This window comes from Arvicola amphibius, chromosome 6 (genome assembly GCF_903992535.2).
Source record: "Arvicola amphibius chromosome 6, mArvAmp1.2, whole genome shotgun sequence".
NCBI lineage: Eukaryota > Metazoa > Chordata > Mammalia > Rodentia > Cricetidae > Arvicola > Arvicola amphibius.
Genome location: NC_052052.2, coordinates 12,902,510 through 12,921,651, shown reverse-complemented (window position 1 = coordinate 12,921,651; position 19,142 = coordinate 12,902,510). Strand labels below are relative to the sequence as shown.

Below are 19,142 nucleotides of genomic sequence, written 5' to 3'. Positions count from 1 at the left end.
ATAAGCTCTATGTTGAAGTCTCCAGCTCAGCATTTTAGAAGCCTACAGCTAGGTCCCTGGGCGAGCCCCTCCCCAGCACAGTCCACCATGACAAGCTTAGTCTCTTGGGATAGGATGAATGGCTGAAGAGGAGCACAACTGCACATCATCTATGCAGGGGTCACATGGACTTTGTCTCAAGGGTACAGGGGTACAGGAAAGGATGTTATGGGCAGCAGGCCAAGTGTGTTGGGGGAATAGAGGCAGGGAGAAGAGGAGTCTGCCACTCAGCTTCCCCTGCCTCTTTCATACCTATTTGGAGGGATTTTTTGCCATTTTCAGTCCCCAGTGCTTGGCCTCACTCTCTCCACCCAGCTGCCCAGCCTCTACCTGCAGAGGGACCAGGCTACCAAGGTCTTTGCATTCATCTGCAGTTAGGTGCGACTGTCGGAGCTGGCTCTTTCTCCTTTGGTCCTCTGTAGATGGGCAGCTCCCTGAGTCTATCACCTTTCCAAGTTCAGGTTTGTAGACAGGAAGGATGTGGCCATCTGTCCAGGTCCTGCCTCCCCCCTACTCATCATTGGCTGTAGAGTCACAGCCCACATGCCAAGGTCACGGAGGAGGACCTCTGCCTCTTGAAGGAATTCTTGAAGGAGGAAGGATGCTGAGGAAGCTGGGAGTTTGTGCTGGGTTTGTATGGTGTCATCTTTTCCTCTTCCCAGCATCCTGAGACCTTTGCCCACCTGCCATTTGCCAAGAGTACTTGAATTTAATCCCAGCACTTGGGAGACAGAGGCAGAGGCAGGTGGATCTCTAAGTTGGAGGCCAGCTTGATCTACAGAGCGAGTTCCAGGACAGCCAGGGCTACACAGAGAAAATCCTGTCTAAAAGAAAAAGTACATGGAGTCTTAGAGAAATTTCTCTGAGTTACTAGGTTCTCTCAGCATCCTCTTCCTCCTTGGACCCTCCTGGGTGTCAGATTCAATCACCTCCTCTTTAGCGGCTAAATTGGTAGCCTCCAACTGGCAGGAGGACACTGCTCAGCTGCTCAGGTGCTCTGGAGATTCCTGGACTCACCAAGCATCTTTTCCTCTTCCCAGCATCCTGAGACCTTTGCCCACCTGCCATTCGCCAAGAGTACTTGAATTTAATCCTAGCACTTGGGAGACAGAGGCAGAGGCAGGTGGATCTCTAAGTTGGGACATTCCAGAGGCAGAGCAGTGTGCGCAGGGCCGGGGGGAGGGGGGGGAGCAGGCTTCACCACCGTCCCATCAATCCACAAGCTAAGGTCTAGATTGGTGGGGCCTACTATTCTAGGCCTTCGGTGGCTAGCCTGGGCAGTCACCCTAAAGCAGCTTAGCAGAAAGGGGGGGGGGGAGTTGGTTGCTCCCGTTTGGTTGGGGGTTTTGTGGGCCTGCCCCCGTCCCTCGAGGCCCCGCGTGTGCGACTCTTGACTTCATCTACTAAGTCAATAGACTGGCTCAGAGGCTGCCCCCCCTCGCTTCCCCCTCGCCTCCCCTTCCCCGTTTTCTTCTCAGGATAATGGGGGCTCTTTGTGGCCTAATGAGCCTCCTGAGGGGCCCAGAGGCCGGGAGCTCTTCCCCCGCAGCCACCGGTGGAAATGAAAGCAAGATTAGGCCCGGGTCTGGCCCACACCACAGCAAAGCGCCACCAGGCATTCGCGGCTTCAAAGCCCCTTGGGAGTTTGGTTACTTTATTTCTAAAGTTGTTTGTATTTCTAAAGTGGCCATTGAGGCGAGAGCAGGCCAGCGACTGAGGGGAGGAGGAGCCAGGGCCTCTCCACTGCTTGGGACTCCCTGTCAGGCTCCAGGGAGCTTTCCCCCTACCGGGCCAGACTTTTCTCCAATCCGGAGGCTCTCATCAAAGCAGCTGATCAGTCGGGGAAACTGAGGCCATGGCTGACTGGGAAGTCACTGCTGTTGCAAGGCTCCCTGCCAGAGGCTAGACTTTTTGGGATAGGAACCCACCAAACTGCGAGAGAAACGGGTCCTTGGGGAGCAGAGCAAAAGGCCATTTGCAGCCTGGTTAGGGGCAGGCTCTGGTGAGACCTCACTGTAGCCCCATCTGGCTATAGAAGGGAATGTCCCAACTGGAACACATTGAGAGTCTCCCACTTTCAATAAACTTCCACAGTCTCTTTCCCCAGGGTCTTCTTGAAGCCCCACTAATAAAGGCGTGAAATACAGGGGCAGTTCACTAGAGGGGTGGGCATTCCGACTGACTCCTGTTCCTTTGGGGTCAGCAGGAGGAAGATGAGAAGAAGGGTACTGGCCCCCAGGTCAGGGGAGGTCCAGAGCTGAAGCCCAAGGTGCCTTCCAGCTGCAGCCCCCCTCCTCCACTGGAATTTATTGTTTTCTACCGGATTTTTGGGCCCTGGAAAGGGCAAATCCAGGAAGTCCTGACGAAGAAGGAAATTACAAGGATGGGGGTGGAGTCAGGATCTTAACTCAGAGCTGAAGGGCTCAGTATACCAAATCTCTTGGTTCTGTAATCACAAGAGAAAGCATGGGATTGGGGTACTTCTGGAAGCTTCCGTTAGGAAGTAAAGATCCAAAACTTTCCTTAAAACTCCCCCCCATCCCTATCAACCCCAAAACTTGCCTAGGAGGCAAACTCCAGCTTTCTTTGATTTCTTGTCTACACAGCTCTTATAAACCCAAGGTAGACTTTAAGCCAGCTTCCTGAGCTCCAGGAAGCTTGAACCCAAACACTGCCACCTCCCCCCAACTCCACATCACACTCCCCAACACCTCCAGGCCCATACAGATCACCTCTGAAGGCTGGGCTCCACTTTCTCCAATCTCCTTAAAGACCTGTTGTCTGAAATTAAACTCACATCCGGAGGCGTGGCTGATCACCTGTCAGCCCCGCTGAGGCTTCCAGCCTTGGAGAGGAACCCCCAGAAGGATCCCAGCCCACTCGCTGGGGCTTTCCCCAAAGGGACCCCAGAAAAGTTCAGGTTAGAGTTTTCTAAGCTACTTCTCTTGTTCCCACCCCCTTTTCTGTCCTGCCGGGATTTCTTTGATCTCAGGTTTTTTGGTTCCTCAGACAAAGAGCTTAGTGACGACAAGAGACTCGGTCCTCCCTCCACCATTGCCTTGAACCCTCAATGCACAAAGCCGGGCAGCGGATGCCTGGAACTCCAAAGGTCAACTTGGAGCCTGCTTGCTCCACTCAGAGGCAGCGCCAACACGCCCTGCTGTGTGCTCCCAGGCAGACTTGAACACAGGCGCGCTCACGCACGGGCGCAGTGTTTATCTTATTATCTGTTTCTCCCTGCCAGGATCAGAATTCATGAAGGCAGGGACCGGATATCTGGAGTATAATTTAGGCGCTTAACACTGTGCCTGGTCCCTCAAATATGCTTAACAAAAGTCCTAAAGAATAAATGATGAGATTCATATGTATTTACTCCTCAGGGGCAGAGTTTTCTCTCCTTCCTTTTTTTTTTCCTTTAGTGATATGGGACGAAAGGGGACATCACATACGCACTTATCTGTGAAGGGACCAGTGAGATGACTCAGCCGGTAAAGGGGCTTGCCTTCAAGCCTGATGATCTGAGTTTGATCTCGGGACCCACATGATGAAGAGAGAACGGACTCCTGCAAATTGTCCTCTGACCTCCACATATGCATACTCAATCCCAAACAAACAAACAATAAATAAATGAAAAAATTTTAATGCCTGGGAAAAGACCCTTCCAATCATGAAGCCGAGAGGCTGCTTTGGAGAAAGACTAGTTAGACACTACTTGTGTTCCCCAGCATTTGGCTGTTTTTGGAAAAAGAGGGAAGTGAGGCCAGACAGCTAGCTCTCACTCCCCTCCTGCCCTTTATGGAAACCTTTTCATTCTAGGAAACTGGGGCTCTTTAAAGAATACGGGTCATCAAAAACTGTAGCGGTGGCGTTCTGAGCAGGGTGTGACCTCAGGAAGCAGAGGCATGCCTTTACTCAGTATTTAAAATTCTGCCCCTATGGACTGCAGTAAAGGCTTGGTTGGTTTGTCTAGCTTTTACCTGACTGTCAAATGGCTCCAGAATCCCATCCAAATGATAGGGACCTTTGTGTAAATCCCTGTCCATGGAAAACCCAGGCACAGAGAAACTCATCGACTTGTTGTAAATTGCAAGACTAGTGTACTGGGGACTAGGGGCTGGTGCATTCTGCCCCGCCCTGGTACTCCAGCCTTGCCCACCGGTAGCTGCTGAGGCCCAGGAACACAGGCCGGTTGAGGGCCACAAACACCCAGTCAGGTAAAAGCGGTGGGTGGAACAGGACCCGGGGCAGCACTCAGCCTTCACTTTGCTCTAGGACGCAGTCTTTCAGTAATCGTCACCCCCCTCCCCCCCACACACACCCCATTCCTCTGACTCTGAAACCAAAACCTAGAGCTCATAACTTAGCCATTGTCGCCTGGAACTTTGCAGTGGGACAGTTAAGCGGGAAGGCGAGAGCCGGGCTCACGGCTGGAGCGGGGGTGGGGGTGGGGGATCGCTCACGGCCGCACCGCTGGCCGAGGCCCAGCGCTGGGTCACAGCGCGCCGCCCGGGTCCCCGCCCCACCAGCCCGGCGCGCTCGCCTCTAATTAAGCGGCTGGATCCCGGGAAGACGCCGGGCCGCGCGGTAATACGATGAGGAGCCTTTGTACTGGTGTCACCCAACGCCGAGGATCAAAAGCGCTGCGACCCGCCGCCCGGCCCCGCTAGCTCTGTAGGCCGCCGCGCTCGCGGGCCCGGGTTGCTTCTCGGCTACTGCATCCTTTTGTCCTTCCAGCTGCTATCCTGCGCCCCTCTCTATCTATCCTTGGAACTGCTTAGCGTCCCCACACTCCACTCCCAATCGTCTCTCCTGCGTGGGTCTCCACGATCGCGCCCTTCTGCAGACTCTCTCTGGTCCCTGGTTCCATCCCGCCGCTGCTTGACTCTCCACTGGAACTCAGGCTTCGCGCACTTCCAAGGCCTGGCAACCAAGCCACCAAGCTGACCCTAGACCTCGGGCTCACTAGGCCAATTCATGGCAGCAATGGATTTCCAAAGACCTGCGGCGGCCTCCTGCTCCCTGGAAATCCGCCCGAACTCAACTCGCTGCAGCACTAAAGGACCAGACACAAGCTCTGGGGTACTTCGAAACTGGATTTGGGGCACACACAATTTTCCCGCATCCCTCCTGAAACTGCCAGGGTCTGTCGGAGGCTTTCCCTCTCCCCCGGGACTTAAGTTGTTGACCCCGCCTTCACATCTCTCTCCCCACACCCCTTCGTTTGGCCCCCACCTCCCCTTTGCCCTCGACCCCTTCTCTTCCTCCTGCAGGCCCCACCCCTTCGCACGTTCAGTCTCTCCCCACCACTCCTTCCCCTAAGCTCTCCCCACTCTTCGCATCCCGGTCTCGCCTCTCCCCAGCCCCACTTTGTTTGAAGTTGTGGAGAGATCTAGCTACTAGTGGTGCAGCTTCCCCTTAGGTCGCCGTTCTGCCTTGATTAGATTTGGGAAGGAGAGTTTCCTCCCTCCCCCGGCCTGACCCCAGTGGGGCCAGTCCCAACAGAGCGGGTCAGAAAGTGCTGACCCCATTTCCACCTCCTCCCCACGTTCAGCGGGAGTTAGGGGTCGGGAAAAAGAGAGGGAGGGCCCCGAGTAACAGAAACTTAGGGGGGCATCTCAGTCTTCCAATCACCTTGGGTCCCCAACTGGGTTTCCTAATTACCCCATTAGCGGAGTGGGAGGGGATGTAGCTATTTTTCAGGAATTCCCGGAATGCACACCCCCCACCCTCTTAGTCAGGCCTTCCAGGCCCCAGAGAGAACCTTCCTTTTGGGGTCTCAAGCTCTCCTCACAGGCCAATTGTCCTGAGCTTGTTAGTTTACGGGTTTATATCCTAAAATGCCCTCAACCCCAGGTGAGGCCGCCTTAACTTTGTTGATGGTCGAGGACTAACGGGGTATCGCAACTTCAGGAAGAACCGTCGTTTACTCGGGGCCGCTCTCTCTGTGCTTCGTGTAATATTGATACTTAACGTAATGTGTAACAACTGTTTTCATAAAAAGGCTCCTAAATAAAAATAAAAGTACCAAGAATCACCTCTCTGCCTTGTGGCCGTTGCTATGTGTGCTTTAAAACCCTTCCATGTAAATTCCACTCAAAAATTTGGAAAGCTGAGAAAGGGGAGGGGTGGCGGGCGGGGGAGGTTAATCCGGGTTTAACGCTCTTGCGACGCAGACTCAGGACCAGGGTTGGCCCGATTGCCTTATCGCCTCCCAACATTTGAGACGCCCATATTTTACCCAGCCAAATAGCTTGGAGAGCAGCGCAGACGGCTGCCGTGGTCGCGCCTCAGGAAAATGTGTTATTAATATCTAAATAACTTCCCAATACTGTCTGGTAAATCTCCCTTCACCGTTCCAAATGATGAATTCGTTTGAAGTCTTCCCCCAGCCTCATATTTTCAATGTGTGTGTGTGTCTCTCTCTCTCTCTCTTCTCTCTTCTTCTTAGCCAGGCTTATTTCAAACTGGTAAATATCTAATTCCTTTAACTGCCACTCTGTGCACACGAATCTTTTAGGTACAGACGCCTTGAAATGGCCGCTGCGCTGCGGGTGCGTGCCCGGAGGTGAACACAGAACCCGCGCGTCCTCACAGCGGGGGACCCCACTTGCTAGACTCCAGCAACTTCTATAGGTCCGGGCTTTTTCCTTGAACGCCCCCTCCCATCCCGGGCCGGGCTCCTGCATCCCAGCAGCATCCCCAGAGTCCCTGAAGCAACCCCAGCAACCAGACCCAGCGGCCAGTTGCTGCCCTGCTAGGTTTGCGCTCTCGGCACTCGCTGGTTCTCTTGTTTATAAAGTTTGTTTTCTGAATGTCTTCTATTAGATTACGCTCCTTCCTCGCCCCTCCCCAGCCTTATCTCCTTCTGTCTCTTCTCTCCTGGCCCGTCACACTAGATTTAGGCACCCGTTTATCTGGAGCGCAGTTTGCAGACTTTATTTACCGCGGGATGCGGGGCTGCGAGCGTGCGAGCGTGCGAGCGCGTGTTCGCCTTTGTAACAGTTATCGCCCCATTGTAGTGTCGTTTAGTCTCAGCTCCCTCCTCCTCACTCTTGTCTTGGGTTCTGGGGGATGGGGGGGTCTTGTCAGCGCAGTGTGGGCTCACCCCCTCGCTAGGAGTTCCCTTCCCCCAGGACCTTCCCGCGTCCCCCTCCCCCACCGGGCCTTGGGGCCTCCAGGGCCCCCTCCCACGCTTGCTCTGTTCCCTCCACGTCCGCAGCGGAGCGCTGCCTAAAGCCGAGGAATTGCCTGACACCCCTATCTTCCTCGGAGCCCCCATTATGCGAAGCTGATCCTCCTCTGAACAGACTCAAATCCCGCCTGGACTGTGTTTGATTAGATTGCCAACCCGGGGTAATCCTTTGATTTGCTGGAGTGTCAATTACCTTTCTCTAAACACACATTTACAGAGGAGGGAAGTTGTAGTTTTAAATCAATGCAGATCGTCTCCTGATAAATGGGCCGACTAGGTCCCTTTTCGGCCCTGCCCTCTTCTCCAAGGCCCCTCCCAACCCCCTTCTCACCTATCTCCCCAAACAGCCACCCTTCCAGGTGTGAAGTCTGGGGTGGGGGGGGGGGGAAGAAAGAAAGAAAAAAAGAAAAGTAGAAGTGTGGACTGAGAGGAGCCCTGCCCCCCCCCCCTTCCCCATTCATTCGCTCCCCCGGAGCCTAATTAAATTTGGCAGGTCCTTGTACACACAATCAAAACAGCTTCCTCCGGTGCGGCAAACGACCGAAAACCGCATTAGCAGCCATCGCCGCTGCCAAATTAAATTGTTTCCCACCTCCTTTTACAAGTGTCTAAACCCAACACTCCGGGCTCTGCCCTCCTCTCCATCCTTCCCCGTCATCTCCCACTCCACACCTGTAAGTTTGCCTTTCTTCAAATAAATGAGGGGGAAAATGCAAAGAAAACAAACCTAAGGCCTGAGCTGTAGCTCAGTGGGAGGAGAGTGAGTGCTTGCCTGGCATGTGCGAGACTCTGGATGGAAAAACTAAGCCCTGGTCCCCACCCTCCCCATCTCCCCAGCCTTCTACGGCTTTCACACTCCGGGACTCCTTTCCCATTGGACCCTGACACCCATAGGTATTCCCGGCCACACGGGAAAACAATTTCTCATCCCCCAGTAACTTATGAGTGTTTCATGTTAATTATAACCTCATTGGGCCTGGTAGCCTAGAGAGCCATCCTATGTCTGAAGTGCTCATCTGCCGCTTCTGCTTGAGCACTGTCAGCTGCCTGAAGCTTTGGCCGCAGGTTGTGTAGCTATTGTTAATTTACTGTCTATTTCTCTCTCCACCTTGTCTCTCTCTCTCGGTGGCGACAACCCTTCTTTGCACGCCCTTATCAATTTCTTGGGGGAAAATCTTTGCCCTCTTCTGCCTTCTCTGCTCAGATCCCTAGCAAGCCAGCTCTCGGAACTACCATCCCCCTGACTCTTGGGGAGAGAGACGAAAAGGAGAGTGTCCCTTTTGCATCAAGGGTGCCAACTGTCCCCCACCTTCCCCAGGTAAGCTGAGTGAGACCGCAGCCCCTATCGGCAGCAGTCCTGAGAATTCTCACAAGCAACAATCCTAATAACTCAGTCTTAACTAGGATAAGAGGGAAAGAGGGGGAAAAAAAGCCCACAGTCTCATGAATATCAGCCCAAGGGAAGCAGGAGTGAGCCGTTCAGAGATGAAAGTGCGGAGAAATAAAAGCTCAATTTAATCTGCTTTAAAACCCTTCAACTTAACGTTTGTGCTTCAAACTCTGAGAGTGAAGACTGATTGCGGATAAATAGTTTCTTACCATGCCTGGAAGCTATTACACCCCTCTCCAACACAGCTTCCTATTCAGCAGCCTCAGTTTTCATTACCAGCTCTAATAAGTCTTAACGTTATTAAATGCCAAGCGGACGATAGGAAGAAACGGACTCAGGGAGGGATCTCTCTTTAGCGCTTAAAGAGGAGCTCTCTTAAACCCCTCTTTGGTGGCTCCCCGCCACGAGAGGGGCGACCCTGGGAGAAAGCGTTTGTCAAAAAAGCAAGAAGCCAAAACAAAGTTGTGAGTCTGTAGCCCTCCCCTTGCTCTCTCCACGGGAGAGGGTAAATCGGGCGTCTGGGCCCTCTCTGAACTCCCACAACCCGAGCGCTGGCTGGAGGGGCTTTAACTCAGTGGGGGGGGGGGAACTGATGTCTTCGGGGAGAGATGAGCGGTCCCCAAATGCCTGCCAGCCAACTGGCCGGGGCTCACACCAGACACCAAGTTTGTCCAGAATGAAAACCGTCTCTCATTTGATCCACCACTGCCTCTCCGTGACTCCTGCCTCTTCAGACCGAAGACATTCATAGGTAGGCATACAACCACCAGGAGGAAACAAGCGCCCACACTGCCATCCAGAGACCCTGAGTGCCACTCCGACTCCCACAACAACTCAAACCCTGTCAGGGGATCTGTCAGGACACCAGCCTCCCGCAAAGCCGATTCATTCTTACTGCGCTCTGCATTCAACTTGTGTTCTCAGCTGTCCCCATCTGGAAGGGCCAGCTTGACTTCTAAACCCTTGGAGACTGTGAATCGTCCTGGGTCTCTGGCAGGGAAACCCTCTCTCTAGCAAAGCAGCTGGCTCACCGGTTTTCGTGAGGCCCATGAATTCTCTGAGTCAGAGGGATTCCCCAAGACACAAGCCCTTTTCTTTCTCTTTCTTTTCTCAGAGGTCAGCGACTTCTTGGCGGTTCATCACACACTGAACTAGACGCATGGCCCTTCATACACACACGTGAGCTATCTCCTAACAAACTCGAATCTCCCAGCTGCTTCCTGGGGCTACCTCCTAGAGGTGCTTGGTCTGCAGCATGTACCTTGGAAAGATTATTCTGATTCTGGGCCCACCAGGAGCAAGCAGACTGATTTTTACAAAGAAAACAAAAAAAGTCCAATTTGTCTTTCTGATAAACTGAGATAAACCCTGCGCTGGCAGGAAGGAGTTCCAGGACTCTGGGCAGAATGGCCAATCCAGTGGCTACTTGGTAGAGCAGAGGCTACCTCCTGAGTCTGGCCTCTAGGCCCCTCTGGCAGGCCAGGCACAGCAGGGCACTAGGCTCTGCTCCCTCCCTTTCTTCCTGGCCCTTTTGTCCCTGGAGGGACAGCAGCTCCTCTCCCCCCCTCCCCCAGAGTGTCAGCAGCCCGTTCTTCGCTTGCAAGAGGCTGCCCTAAAAGGGGGGCTGCCTCCTCTCAATCCCCCTGCCCACCTTGAACAAGCTGGTAGAGGTTGATGGGGGCTAGTGGGGTGGACCTCCGACTCTGGGACTTGTCTTTAAAAGTGGGCTTTTGTCTGTGAAGTTCATCCTCAAGGTTGGGAAGTTCGTAAGAACCAGAGAGAGAGACACCTAGACTGGCGGGGCTGGGAAACCTCTGGAAGAATTCTCAGGGCAACAAGGGGTCCTTAGTAAACGTCCTCCATAGTGTCTTTGGGGTTCATTCTGCTTCCCTGTCATATGTGTTCCAGCCCCCCACCCCCCACCCCCTCGTCCAGGTCAGTCTTTGTAATTCCGAAGTCTTCCACCCCTATTCCTATCCACTCCACACTTTGACCGCACTTAAAACAAAGACAAGAAAACTTCTACGGGAGGGGTGACGAGGGAAGACTTCCCCATCCAGAAACAGAAACACTGCAGGATTGTCCAAACCTGGGTCCAGGCACTTGAAAGATAAACTTCGGCTTTAGCAGCTGGCGAGAGAAAGCGGAGGGAGGGAGTCGGAGCGAGGGAGTCGGCGCAAGGAAACCTAGCTAAGGTTGGGCAGAGAGTGTGGGGCGCCGACCCTTGGCATCTGGGAACTTGGCCTCCAGCCCCTGCCACAACAGTGCTTGCCAAGAGGAAAGCACTTGAGTGCCCCCCTCTCCTCCTTGGCCATGCGGGGCTGAGAGGCGGCCCGCGCGGCCTGCGCTAATTTTTATTGATTGCAGCGGTCAGTCAGCTGTCAGGCGGGGTTTCAAGGGACCGTTTAGAAAGCGTGTGCGGGTCTGGTTAACAAATTCATTTAGGGAGCCCCGGGCGGGCTCCTCCTTCCTCGCCCTCCTCCCTACCCCACTCCCCTGCAAGCTTGCCCAAGTTTTCAATAAATAATTGATCGACGCCAAAACGCCAGCTCCGGAAGATGCAGAAGCTGTGGGCCGGTGGGCAAGAGTGACAGCTGAGGTGCACGACTGTGCAACCCCACAGCCCCGCTCCCCTGGCCAGGCATGGTGGGGAGGGATATACCACCAGAGCACGGTAAAGCCCTTCAAAAGCCCGGACCGGCGCCTGCAACCTGCGACGTTTTTTTTCTGACCGTCCCAGCTGTGGCAGAGGTTAATCCGCACAGGTCCTCACCACCAGCTGGGGAAAACGTGGTCTCCGGCGGCTTCAGGGCCGCGGCAGGTTCTTACCTTTGTCGCCCAGGATGCCGTCGATGCTGTGTTTGGCTTTCTTCTCGCCATCGTCCTCTTTCTTGTCCCCTTCTTCATCGTCCTCTTTCTTCCCGAACTTGATTCTGAGCACTCGGCTAATCGAACTCACTAAACCTCAGAAATTAAAGGCAAAAGGGAGAGTATAAGTTATTGGGGCAGAGGACCAGGAGGCCCATTCTCGGCTCCCTGGCACCCAGGCATTTCAGGCTTGTTCCAGCGGCGGTTTAGGAAACTTAGGCCATTCCTGGGGCGTGCACGACCAGGTAAGCCTGCAGAGCACCCACCTAGTGCTTCTCAGTACACTTCCTTGCACACTCACCAGGTGCCTACCCCGTGCCCTGCATGCACTCACAACAAGCCCACTGCCTTAGTGCCACCCAGAGTACCCCAGCCTTAGGTGCAGCTATGCAGGTGTGTCCTGGCCCTGCAATCTTGCACAAAATTATAGTCAGAAACAAACTGAGCAGCTTTCCCCCATCACAGCATAGTCTGAGATTTGAGCTTCAAAATAGAGGTGCAAATAGTGGTGGTGGGGGCGGCAAGGACACCAATCCTCCTGGGGCAGGTGTCTCTCCAGATCACTTTCCCCAAAGCTCAGGGGAACCCTACCTTCGAGGTTAACTTCTTTTCAGTTCCTCTCAGCATCCTCACCCCCCTCCTCCCTCTCTTCTTCCCACCTCCCTCCTTTCTTTGAACCTCTCCTTTCCCAACTTTCTGCTCCCCTTTTTCTTCTAGTCCTCCTGCTGTGTTCGCTCACTTCTACACTTAACTGTTTTCCTCCCAGGTGCCACCCACCCCTCTCCTTCCCTCCATCCACCCTCCAGCCCTAAATGCTGACTCTCCAGCCAGACTCCCTGTGGGTTCTGTCCCCGGCTCAGCTGCCTTCTCACCTGAGGGCACCGTGCTTCGGTCACAGTGGCCGTCCTTCAGCAGCCGGTCCCGGATTTCCCAGCTGAACATCCCGGGATTTTCTCTCTTGTACTCCTCAATCTTTTTCTCCACGTCCGGAGTCGCCACCTGCTTCAGAAGTGGAGGTGGGGTAGTTGGAATGGAGAGATGGGATGGGAGAAGGGAAATACTTTTAGTATCAACCTCCCAAAAGATCCCAGCCAGGCTGAGCGCTCCTGTGGCCATACCCTTCCTCCTAAGAAGGGCTTTAGGTTTTTCAAGGAAACTGTCCCTGGTTCCCCGGATGGCACTGGGATAGGTAACAAAATAAAAATCAAATCTAATTCATAATCCTTGCCATGTCAGGCAACACCGAAGGGAGATTTCCTCTGGCCAGGGTGCAGGTACGGTGTTGGGGCAGATGTGAGGAAATCCCAGTGAGGATTATTGGCTTCAAAGTCTTGGACAATCTAGTGCTCACATCCTTCAAATTTTCAGATAATGGGACAGTTTCTCAGCGCCAAGGAGGAGTCCTACAGTTGGTACCATCGGAAGCTTCCAGACACCCAGGGCTGCTAAGTGATACGATATAGAGAGGTGACAACCAAGGTCCCCACACTAGGGAAGGTCTACTGCCAGCCGCAGAGGCAAAGACACTCACTCTGGGCTTGCTGCCACCGATGGCCCCAGGTCGGATGGACCCAGTCTCCTGGTACCGACACAGAATCTTGGAGACACAGCCATGGGAGACACGGAGCTGACGGGAGATGACGCAGGGTCGGATGCCGTGGTGGGCCATTTCCACTATCTTGTGACGGATGTGGTTCGGCAGAGGTCGCCCGTTGATGAAGACCCCACCGAGCTGATTGACCCGGCCTTGACCAAGAGGGGTGGACACTGGAGGAGGGAGGAAAGATGATGGGTCAGAGTGACTTAGACCAAGGTTAGCGCAGGAGAGGGGGAGCTGAGACCCAAGGCTCCCACCAGCCGATCTCCAAGGTCTACAGGGAGCTCCAGGAGGCTCCTACAGGGAGAAAGAGAAGGGCCCTGGCTTCAGAGCCTTGGTTTGTATGTTCCTTGATGTCACCTTACACTGCAGGAAATGAAGATACACCTTTTGGCGATGTGGATTTTTGAAGGGACAGACTAGAAAGCCTGGGAGTGGCAGTGGCAAATGGTTCTGAAGCCGTAGTTTAAGGTCACAGGCCTGTAGCCTCTGGATGAGGCTAGTGGTCAGTTCCACAACCCTGGGGGTGAGGACCCCACTATCAGTAGGCCTCTGGGCTCCCCAACATTAACAGCTCCGACTTGAGCAGCCAAGGTTGTGCCACCTTAAGCCTTCACAGCTTAATGATTGGTGACTGCCTTCAGGGAACCCAGGCCACCCCTTAACGAATTCCCTTTGCTGCCAAGCACCCCCAAAGTTTTCATTTCGTTTGGGGACAAATCGGGGGCACATGCCACAATTACCACAAGTTCCAAAATACCCCTCACTTGGTCTCAGAAATGCAATAACTGTCCCAGAAGTCTTTGCTGCAATGAAGATGGGTCACTCTCTCTCTCTCTGTGTGTGTGTGTGTGTGTGTGTGTGTGTGTGTACAGGGAAGATAGGCATACCTGGTGTGTTATGGGGAGGGGAGAACTCAGGCAGGCCTTAATGCAAAGTCTACACAATTTTCTCACAGAAGGTTGGGGGGGCACCCGGTGCACTAATCCGGTCTCGATACCCGCAATTTGGGGACTCGCGGCTGCAGAGATCTGGAAGATTACAACGATTTCACAGCGGCCCAAGCAGAGAAAGCAGATAGAATAATTGGAAAGGAGGAGGCTAGAAAAGGCTCAGGCTGCTGAGCTGTTCCTACCGCCCCCTCCTTACTTTCCTACCCCCCCCCCCCATTTCTCTTTGTAAAAGTAGGTATCTGAAGCCACCCTCGGATTTAATCAGAAATCGTGCGTCGCCAAGCCAGAGTCACTCGGTCTCCGTGGCGGGATACGCCATTAGCGCTGGAGAGCTCTCAAACGCCCAACTTTATATTCAAGAGCCTCTTTAGCGACCGGCACTCGGCTCTCCTCAGTATTCTGCGTCATGTTGGGCAAATATTGTCCTAATCCTTCGTGCGTCCTCAGCCGCCTGTTTTGCTTCCATTCGTTCCAGGAGAGGGCTCCGGCAAATCCCCGGCTGCCGCGCTCTCCCGCCTGCGTGGCCGCTCGCGCACACTTGATCACGCAGCCCGCTCTCCTCGCCTCTGTCTAATTCGGGGACCCGGCGGCTTCTCGCTGCCCGAGGGGGGTCTCCCTCCCCAGATCGCAGGCTGCCAGACCGCCCCTTCTCGCCTTCTCTCCCATCCTCCCGCACCCGCAAGTGGGGCCCACACAATGACAAGAGGGGCGACTAAAAAATAAAATTGGCAAGCCATTTCTAACGCTCCTGTGACACCCTGGGCTGCCTGACCCGAGGAAGTCAGATGACCCTTCCGTGACTGGCTGAAAGCCTTCCATCAGTTTAAATAGAAAAGGGAGGGGGGCGCAAAGGGGCCCTTTCTCCTCTCCGGGTCCCGCACCGCCTGCTGGTCCCTTCTACTCCCTCGAGTGGCTGAAGAATTTGGCTGAATTCGTTTCATCACCAAGACAGTCCCCTGGATTGGACATTGCTGTACCCTCTCTCTGTCTCGAGTTTCTCTTCCGGGACATTTGCAAACTTCAGAAAGACCGAGTAAAAAGTTGTGTTTTGTTTTGTTTTTGTTTTGCAGGAAAATATGGTACTATGTATTATTTCCAATTAGTTTGTTTCCGGGCCGAAAAAAACAGCCGGTTTGCAAATTGCTTTGGAGGAAGCGGACAGTTTGGTAGGGTAGGAATAGAGCTTCGCCTGTTGGTATTTCGAAATAAAAGGGGTTGGGACCCTATCCCGAGGCTAGGGAGACCGACTTAAAACTAGGGAAGAAAGCCGGCGACTCTGCGTAGAGACCGGGGAACTTCGCAAAACGTCAGAAAATAGTGGGGAAAACTGGAATTTACCCGGCTGCCAAACGCAGCTGCTGCAAACTGCCCGGGGAGTCGCACCCTGCGGGGAAAGGCCCGCCGCTGCCGGTGACCCGAGTAGCTCGGGCCGCGGGTCAGCGGAACCCACGCGGAAACAGACAAGTGTCGTCTGCAGAAACTTCCAGGGTCGCACGCGGATCCAGCAGAGCCCGGGAAGACTCACCGCTCGCTCCCCCGTGGTGTGCACCTCCGAGACCCTCCGGGTACACGGTGAAAGCCTCCTGAGCGCACTTACCTTCCAGGGGGAAGCCGGTGCGCGGGTAGTTCTGCCCCGGGCCGGGTCTCATCATCCTGGGGACCGCACCAGGCAGCGCCGCCATTCCTGCGCACGCCGGAGACGAATCCAGAGTCGGCTGGAGAAACCTTACTACAGCGTCTCTTCCTTTCACCCCTGCTGCGATCCTCCTCTCCTCTCCTCTTCTTCCCCGCCCCCCTAGCCTCTTCCCCCCCCTCCCTTTTGCAACCCCCCCCCCCCCCCGCTGCAGACGCGCCCCTTCCAGAAGCTGGGCAGAGGGGGTAAGGTGGGGGGGGGGAAGGTGGCGACAAGGAAGTTCAAACAAACAAACACTCCAACCCCAAGTCCGCCTCGGCCCACCAGGCCGGGCCAGAAGTTGAGCTGAGTGACACCGGCAGCCAAGGGCCCTGCAGGCCGGGCTCTCGGTCCCCAGCCGCGCCTTGCGGGCCACTGGCTCCCGCGCTCCCGGACGAAGTTCCTGAGCCGAGAGGCTGCAGAGTGGACTTCTTTGGATCTTTATTTATATATTTATTCTCTGACTCGGGCTCCCTCCTCCCCTAGATCCCTTCACTCCACGCCTCTTTCTGCTCTCCCTCACACCCTGTCCCCGGGAGGACTGGAGCGGGGATGCGCGCCTGCTCGGGTTTCTGGCTGGAGGGGAGGCGACCCGAGTGACAGGGCTGGGGATGAGAAGAGGAAAAGCGAGGGGGCGCGAGCGATCAGCTGGGTAAGTTGTGCAAAAGTGTTCAACCGTAGGGGAGGGGAGGGAGTAGGCGACAGCCAGAGAGATCTGATAGGTTCGGACTTTTCTTTTATTCATGAGGAGGGAAAGGGGGCCAGTTCGGGAGGGAGAGGGGACCGCTAACGAAAAGAAGTCGCCAACGATATTTTTTTCTTCCTTTCTGATCTCCAACTCGACCTGGTTTCTCTCTCTCTCTCTCTCTCTCTCTCTCTCTCTCTCTCTCTCTCTCTCTCTCTCTCTCTCTCTCTCTCTCTCTCTCTCTCTCTCTCTCTCTCTCTCTCCCCATTCCCCTCTCCTTCTCTTTCTCTTTGCAGGAGGTGGTAGGGGACGGAGATAATTTGAACCGCTGGTGAAAATATAGAGGAAGCAGAGCCCAAGGATGGGGTGGGGGCTGAGGGTGCCCAGAGAGAGGGTAGGGACAACTTCTTATAAGTGTGGTCCAGAGATAAACAGTCTGGTCTCGTGTTCCCCAGCCCGGGTCCTCAGCTGTCTCCCTGATGTGTAGGAAGCCGGCCTTGGGCTGGGCGCTTCTCTGTCTTCTCCTGGGGTCTCCGGCCTCCAAAACTGGAGTTCACCGTTCCCACCTCTTCTCTGTTTAGCTCGCTAACTTTGAACTTTCCGTGACAGCGACTCCTTCCCTGGAGGAACATACTGGGGTGACTTCTCAGGGAAAGATTTTTTTTTACATCTCTGGCACGAGGTCAGGGCTTTTCGGCTCCGGTTGCGCCGCGCCTAGCTGCTCGGAGAAGCCCAGCAGGACGTACCTAGCAAGCTGGTGGCAAACCTGGATCTGTCAAAACCTTGAGAACAGCCTGACTCTCCCTTTCCAGCTCCGCCTTCTCTGGCTCCTAGGCCGCCACCTAGCACCCCTTACTAGAGAACCGCAAGGTGTTGGGAAGCTACTCCGTCTGTGGGTCTGGGAGGCAGATGGGAGATGAGCGGGAGACGGCTAGGCAGAGCTTGGTACCAATTCAACTTCCAACTCCTCCACTGGTGGACTGGGAGTGGGGGTGCTCCAATCAGACGGTCCAGAGTGTGTGTGGGTTTGGTCAGAGGTCCCACAATTCTCTGCTCTCTGAAGCCAGAGTAACCAGGTCTCAGCCTCAGGACAGAGATTCCTAGGGGTGAAAACGCCCTCGCAGCAGGATAGGACGCCACTACTAGAGACCTTTTGTGTCGTCCTCCCGCGCCCCCCCCCCCAACACTCCAGGAAAAGGCCTCGCTGGCCCAGCCCTGGAGGTAAACTACAATAAAATAAATCCACCCCCAAACTCGCTCCCTCCCTCTCCTGGTGGCAGAGGGGGTCAGTCTGGTGTTGGCCTGGGGGTGCTCTCTGCCGCCTGGCCCCAGTGTGTCCTCTTCCTTTCCCTCCTCCTCACCTGTGACCTTTGCCCCTCTCAGCATGCTACTGACCCTTTTCCCCCCACCGAGGGGGAAGCCTCAGACTTTTTTGGGGGTGGGGGAGGCTTTCCGGGCACGGGAGCCCTGTGGAAAAGCTTGTTAAATACCTGCTTGCGGGGTTGAATGGGGAGAGGGGAGAGGCTGTTTAGTTTTAGACTCTGTTGCCTGAGCCACAGGCACCTTCACCAGCCACATGGGGAGACAGAGTTTCTGGCTGGTAGTCTGTTCAGGGAATAGGGAAACTTGCTGAGACCCTAGGCGTCTTTAATTCTTGAGGTGGATATTCATTGTTATATAAACACATCTATGTCCATATATCTCTCTATAAACATAGAATATACACATTTCATGTGTTTTCATTCAGTTATCTGTCTGTCCATCCATCCACCCCTTGGTATGGCAGGTTTTTTAGGTACCCTTCTATGTATGGTGGCATGGTCCCAGTGTACTCATGGATGACTTCCACTGGCATATTTGGGATTTTATATGCAGGTGGGGGGGGTCTGTCCTAGGTCAGTATAGATAAATTAAATGTGGGTTCCTCAATAGGGGTGCTATGCTGCAGAGTCCATGTATGTTTAAGCATAGGTCTAAGCAAAGTCTGAGAAAGAGTGGTGGGCTATTTTGATTAGCTCTCTTGGGGGAGTGCCTGCCACCTGGGCTGTTAGACCCAGTCTTTCTGTTATCAATACCGTGACTGGAGCCCTGGAGCCCAGGTGAAGTGAGACAGACACCCAGCTGGTCACCTTGGTGCAGGGAGGATGCTGCTGGGATCCTCAGACCTGTGGTTGGGGTCCACCTTGCCCTTGAGCTGATCTTCCACTCTCTACACGCCAGGGAGAAAGACACAGAGACTCACTACCCAGGCCCTGTACTGGCCTCGCTGCCTTCCTGCAGCTGGGGATCCCTTGAGCCCAGGCAGGGTGGGCACCAGGGGGGGAGGAAGCGGGGTTGTCTGTCAGAATGAGCGTGGCCGTTCTTGCCTGTTGGAGACCAATTTCACAAATGATTTTTGCAACAATTAAGAAGTGTGGCGGGGTGAAATGGCGATTTCACATCCAGCAGGGGAAAGGGGGGTTCACCTGGGGATGGGTGGCTACAGCTGGTGTCGGGGAGAAACTCTCCTGCTCGACTGGTCCCCCTGGCTAGCCCCTGGTCCCAATGCACCCCCTCCCAAGTCATCAATCAACTCCCAAGATCTCCAGAGCCTCAGAGGCTCTCAGGACTTCTGCCCCAGCTGTGCGTGCGCGCGCGCGCGATATGGCCTGTACTTGCCCTGCTCAGCTCTCTTTAGCCCCCTACCCTCCCTCTCTCTCTCCTCCTTCCCTCTGCCTCAGTTCTCTGCACAGTTTTTCTGTCCCAG

At 54.6% G+C, this 19,142-nt stretch overlaps 1 protein-coding gene across 1 annotated transcript in view; it reads right to left on the bottom strand.

Moving 5' to 3' along the window:
- Pax7 (paired box 7) overlaps window positions 1–15,721 on the bottom strand; it is a 91,089-nt gene extending 75,368 nt beyond the window's left edge. The window contains 4 exon segments of the mRNA XM_042055344.1: window positions 11,451–11,585; window positions 12,362–12,491; window positions 13,021–13,256; window positions 15,637–15,721. Coding sequence (XP_041911278.1) covers window positions 11,451–11,585; window positions 12,362–12,491; window positions 13,021–13,256; window positions 15,637–15,721 — 586 coding nt within the window.
- Between the last annotated feature and the right edge of the window lie 3,421 nt (window positions 15,722–19,142).